The sequence below is a fragment of the Quercus suber genome, unplaced genomic scaffold, assembly GCF_002906115.3.
Source record: "Quercus suber isolate HL8 unplaced genomic scaffold, Cork oak 2.0 scaffold_206, whole genome shotgun sequence".
NCBI lineage: Eukaryota > Viridiplantae > Streptophyta > Magnoliopsida > Fagales > Fagaceae > Quercus > Quercus suber.
The window spans coordinates 888245-894502 of NW_027069664.1; the positions used below are offsets into that span (position 1 = coordinate 888245).

A 6258-nucleotide genomic window follows, 5' to 3' on the forward strand; every position below is an offset into this window, starting at 1 on the left:
TATTCAAGTTGAAGTATTCTTGCTTGGCCACTTCTTCTACATTACTTAAGTTTCTGAGTTGAGGCTATCAGACTGAGGAAATTATTAGTATATGTTTTGTAGCTTATCAGAGAAAAAAAGAGAAAAGAATCAGTCTAATGATGTTATGCATGTTATTAAATAATTCACGTTTTCTTCAAGTTTTTGGTGGTTTTGTTATACTAATTATTTTTAAGCGATGTTTTTATCATATTTATGGTTTTCAAAAACGTCTATATTTTAAACAAGTTACCGTGTTTGTCTACAATACTAGAATATATTTGTAAAACCACTTGGTTCAATAGATGGTTTTTCCTCACACTTTCACCTTTTGAGCAGTACAACCATTTCACTTGGGATCTTGAGTCATAATTTACATAACTTTCCTACAACAACAACAACAAAAAATTGCATAGCTTTTATCTTCTTCAATTGATTCTTGCTTTTCTTTTTTAAATCTTATACCTATTCAAACATAGTCTTGTGTCTTTATAAGACTAGTATATTTGTCAGTCAGCTATCTGAATCTAAATTTTGCAAACTTCTTTAAACTAGAAGATGCCATATATCTCTATATAATAACTTCATAAATCCTTTCTTTTTGTTCCAACTGATCCAGGCCCTAGTAAATTTAGCTCACCTTCACACATGGCATCCAATGAATGGTGCTATTCTTCAGAAGAAAGCGATTCCTCTGATGCTGTTCTGAACTACATAGGCCAGATTCTTATGAAAGAAGGCCTAGAGAATGGAACCTGCGTGTTCTCTGATGCTACTCTCCAAGCTGCTGAAAAATCCTTTTATGATGTACTTGGTGAGAAATATCCATCCTCAATCAACCAAACCCCTAGCTTTTGCAATTGTTATGGTTGTAAAAACAATGTCACTGCTAACAACGCTGGTGAATCCAGCTCGGTTTGTGATCTTTGTCAGCATAAATCCTGTTATGTTCTAGCTCCACCGGTTGAGTGCACCTATCAGTCCAACTCAAGCTCCAGTATGCAGTCGTTTAGCCATCCAAGCAACTTTTTCAGTACTGTTGGTTATAGCCAATCCTTTCTGCCATTTAAGGATGCTACAAAGGAAACTTGGGGATTGCTTCCACAGGGTAATCATATGAATTTATTGGTGGAGAAAGGTAAGAAGGATCAATCAGCTAGTAGACTGATGGAATTGAAAAAACATCACCAACAGCATCAAATTGAGTGTGAGCCACGAAGGACAAATAAGCATTTGGCAGTATATAATGAAGTACCTGATGAGCCATCAGAAATGTTTGATAAAGTATTGCTATTCAACAATGAAGCTGATGAACCCGCAGTGTATAATCCTGAAGCCTCACAAATTGGACGAGGAAAAGACACCAATTGTGAACCAACCCGCCGGAGAAAACGAGTAAATAAAAAAGATTTTGTTGATCTCAGGACTCTACTTGTGCACTGTGCAGAAGCAATGGGAAACAACGATCTCAAGGGTGCAAATGAAGTGCTATTGCAGATTAGGCTGCACGCTTCTCCTTTTGGTGATGGGTCTCAAAGGCTAGCCCATTGCTTTGCTAATGCCCTTCAGGCACGCTTGGATGGCACTGGAAGTGAGCTGTATGGAGCACTGTCTGCAAAGACAATGTCATCTATTCATATGTTAAAAGCTTACAGGTTATTTGTTTCAGCCTGCCCTTTCGTGAGGATCTCAAATTTCTTTACAACACAAATGATTATGGACCTGGCAGAGAAATCAACTAGGCTTCACATCATTCATTTTGGTATTCTGTATGGTTTTCAATGGCCTGCCCTTATCCAGCGCCTCTCAGAAAGACCCGGCGGGCCTCCTGTGCTACGCATTACAGGAATAGACTTTCCTCAACCTGGATTCCGACCAGCATCAATGATCGAAGAAACAGGTCAGCGCTTAGCAAATTATTGTCAGAGATTTAATGTCCCTTTTGAGTACAATGCCATAGCACAGAGATGGGAAACTATCCAAGTCGATGACCTCAAGATTAACAAAGATGAGGTAACAATTGTTAACTGTTTATACCGTTTTAGGTACCTACTTGATGAGACGGTAGTGTTAAGTAGTCCTCGAGACACTGTTTTGAATTTGATTAAGATGATTAATCCAGATGTCTTTTTCCATGGGATTGTTAATGGGGCCTATAATGCACCATTTTTCACTTCAAGGTTCAGGGAGGCACTGTACTTCTTCTCTGCAGTGTTTGATATGTTTGATGAAAATGCATCTCGTGAAGACAAGGAAAGGATTGTGTTTGAGCAAGAAATATATGGAACGGAGGTTTTGAATGTAATAGCATGTGAAGGGCCAAAGAGGGTTCAAAGGCCAGAGATGTACAAGCAGTGGCAGGTAAGGAATATGAGGGCTGGGTTGAGGCAACTTCCACTGAACCAGGAGATTGTCAACAAAGTGAAGGACAAAGTGAAGTTATGCTACCACAAGGATTTCTTGGTGGATGAAGATAGCCAATGGTTGGTACAAGGATGGAAGGGGAGAATACTCTTTGCTCTCTCATGTTGGAAGGTTGCCTAAAAAAGGGAATGACATTGGTTCACGATCAACATTTGTCTTTTCCTTCTCTTAATTAGCGGCTAATATTCTATCTTTGAATTTTCATAGTGTTAACTGTGTTTATTTATGGTGTGGCATCTATAGGACTTATTAGACATATGTTGAGCAGACTTGCTCACAGATTGTATTTCATGTATATGATAAATGCAAAGTGTGCGGATCCTACAGTAATGTGGGTTTTACACTCTCTGAGTATGAGACCATGTATAAGATACCTTCCTCGATCACTCTTTTACACTTTTATTGCATGCATGCATGTGCTCGTGATGAGATTTTGTATTATATAATATTGTGCTTTGCTATGTTTTTTTTTCTCTTTCTTTCTTTCTTCTTCTTGTTAAATTTCTGGTATGAGGCTATAAATAAATATTTACACGTTTTAGTATTTTACACAAAATCGGGTTGCATTGCATATATGAGTTATTAGCAGCTTATGGATTAGGTCAAAATGCAAACCACCTTCAGCAGTTTTCTCTCACGTCAATCTCAAAAGATAAAGACAATAAAAAAAATTACCCTGAAACTTTTATGGAAATCCCAGAAATCATTTCAAATAGACAATTAAATACAAAGGTTTTTCTGATAATTCCATAGTTGGGGCATGGGGTAGGGGATTTGAACCCTAGACACTTGAGAAGTGTCAATTGAATTACAAAGATCTTATCACAATTAATTACCTTATATGCTTCAACCTTTGTAATGTGGTTTTTTTGTTTGAATGAATATAAATCTTCAAACTCTCTAATCTTCGACATGTTTTCTATCAAACTCACAACCTCAACTCAAAATAATTCCATCAATCAAACAAAATGAAAATAAACTATTTTTCATTTCACCTCAATATCTGCTTAAAATATACGTGCCTCTATAATCCATTTTTTGAGAATCTGGCTCTATAACTCATTAACTTGTACTAGTGGAGTAACAACTAGCTTGTTTTTAAGTGGAAAATTGACTGTAATGATGAGAATTCTCTTCTATTTAGAATTTTAAGCAGGAAAGATCCATCCTAGGTGAAATAGATCTGGTCCATCATAATACATCCCCAAGTAGACAACAGATTAAATTACTTTCGATTGATTTTAAACACATTAAATAGATTAATTAGCAAAATTTTCATACATTAATTGTAGGTCCTTTTTATTGCTGATGCAGACCAGCTGCCGCCATCCACTGTGTCAAAAACATAATCATTGGAGACTATTTTCTTAGTTGGGGTGGCTGCTTGGAAACAAACATTATTGGACATTCTTTTCAAAATCCAGTTCAAAAAAGTTGATACACTGGTAGGGACTGAATAAGGTCAAAAAGGGGTCCAAATACAAATGCGAAGGCCCTTTTTTCTTTTCTTGTTCTGTTATTGATTTTTTTCATTGGGAGACCGGACCAGTATGTGGGTCTACTGCTCTGATCTGTTTTCTTGTCTCAATCAGTATTTGTTTTATATTTTGTTAGGGGGCTGCTGTGTTTGTGTATATATAAAAATGTTGTGAAATTAGGATCTGTTTGAGATTCGCTTATTTTATTGAAATTGAAAATTTTTTATTGAAAGTACTATAGATAAAAGTATAAGTTAGCTAAAATAATACAGTGGGATCTATAAATAATACCAAAAAGTGCAGTGAAACTCATGAATAGTAATAAAAATAAACTGAATAGTAAAATAAGCTAGGTTTTTAATCTAGTGCCAAACACACACTTAGATTGATTTTGTTTTTATCCAGCACTTCTCATTTTTTATAAGATTGTAACTTTTATGTTATATTTATTTATATGAATATAGTGTTATGTTGTAGGAGAAATTTTTAACTCATATAATCATTTAGAATTACATGTTATTGATTTTTTGTGTGTTCTTAACTCTATATAAGTATCAACAATTGCTGGCCTTGATTGGTACTCCAAGCTCACCATTGGGTTCAACATTTCAAGGAAAGGAAGTTCCTATGGCTAATGTGGTAGCTTCTTCCAGCACTGCAATAGTAGGCATTGATCTCACTCATAGTATTTTTTTTTTTTTTTTGTACAAGTGGTTAGTAGCAATACTTGGGTGATGGATATTGGTGCCACTAATCACATTATGTGTTCTATGCATTTGTTAACCACTATTATTGCTACTACACAGTCTATGGTACAATTTCCTAATAGGGAAACAGCAAAAGTAACACATGTAGGGACTGTTGTTTTGTCTTCTTTCTTTACTCTCACTAATGTCATTTGTGTTCTATCTTTCACATTCAACCTTTTATCTGTTAATACAATCACTCAATCCCAACCATATTGTCTTGTTTTTCTTTTTTCTTATTGTTTTATTCAGGACCTTACCTCTTGGAGAATGATTAAAGTGAGACAAGCTCTTGATGGATTGAATTGTTGCAATGTGAAAGCCTTCAACATACTTCTACTTACTCTCTAGCTAATTTCTTGGTTGCTCACAAGTTGGGTATTGTGTTTCATCCTTTTTCTGCAGCTGTTTCTCAATGTAATTCTTCTTTTCTTTGGCATGCAAGATTAGGTCATCATTCTAATCCTAAGCTTCATGCCTTGAGTCATGTAATTCCTTATTTATAATTCTCTTGTAATAAAAATTTTCAAATCCGTCCTATGGCAAAACTAAAAAGAATGTCTTTTCCTTTCAATAATTAAATCAGTGATTGTGCTTTTGATTTAGTTCATATGAATATGTAGGGACCTTATTCTACTTCTACTTTAGAGAAAACGCCAACATCTTCTTTCTATTGCAGAGCCTTACAAATCCAATCTCACCTTCCAATCCAGTTTTAGGGTGATTGTGTTTTAACTGCAGCCTACTTGATCAATAGACTACCTTCTCCTTTACTAAACCTCAAAACCCCCTCTTTGAACTGCTTTTCAAGAAATCTCCAGATCATAATCACCTCAAAGTGTTTGGTTGTTTGTGTTTTGCAACCATCATTGCTCAAACAAGACATAAGTTTTCTCCAAGAGCTAGAATGAATGTTTTTATTGGTTATCCTTTCAATGTAAAGGGCTATAAACTTTTTGATCTTGAATACTATACTGTTTTCATTACAAGGGATGTTGTCTTTCATGACTTGAGTCCAATGCTTCACTACCTTTGCCTTATGTCCCTGCTATTCCTTCCATCTTTATTGATGCCCCTTTGTCAAATACTCCTTCCTCTAATACTTCTCAAGATTCTAACATTCAAGTTCATCATGAACTTGATGATGAATTTCTTGATGATGTTCTAGAGGAACCCCCTAAGCCTGTTGTTGATCCTATTCCTCTTATAAGGTCTTCTAGAACTATTAAGCAACCATCCTACCTCCAGGCTTATCATTGCAATTAGGTCTCTACTCTTCCCACTGCCAATCAACTCCATTCAGGTACTTATCATCCCTTGTCTTCTCATCTCTCTTATCAGCTCCTTTCTCCTTCTTACAAATCATTTTGCTGTTCCATTTCATCTATTGTTGAGCCTTCCTTTTATTATCAAGTTTTTTCTAGCCCCAAATGGCATGAGTTCATGGCTGCTAAAATAGCAGCATTAGAGGCCAACAACACATGGACTTTACCCTATTTACCTGCTAGTAAGAAGTCTATAGGGTGTAAATGGGTTTACAAAATAAAATACAGATTTGATGGATCAATTAAGAGATACAAGGCTTAGTTGGT

General features: G+C 35.7%; 1 protein-coding gene across 2 annotated transcripts; it reads left to right on the forward strand.

The window, feature by feature from the left end:
• Window positions 1-328: 328 nt before the first annotated feature.
• On the forward strand, window positions 329-2844 carry LOC112006785 (scarecrow-like protein 14). 2 transcript variants are annotated; one of them, XM_065779365.1, is made up of 2 exons: window positions 724-832; window positions 930-2844. In XM_065779365.1, the coding sequence occupies exon 2, from the start codon at window positions 1018-1020 to the stop codon at window positions 2560-2562; it is 1545 nt and encodes a 514-aa protein (XP_065635437.1). In that variant the 5' UTR covers window positions 724-832; window positions 930-1017; the 3' UTR covers window positions 2563-2844. The 2 variants fall into 2 exon arrangements, with proteins under 2 accessions (XP_023894867.1, XP_065635437.1); XM_024039099.2 differs by having other exon boundaries at window positions 329-2844.
• The last annotated feature ends 3414 nt before the right edge of the window (window positions 2845-6258 follow it).

Bases quoted from the DNA above. Each gene is read 5' to 3' on its own strand.
- LOC112006785 (XM_024039099.2), top strand. From the start codon at position 667: ATGGCATCCAATGAATGGTGCTATTCTTCAGAAGAAAGCGATTCCTCT.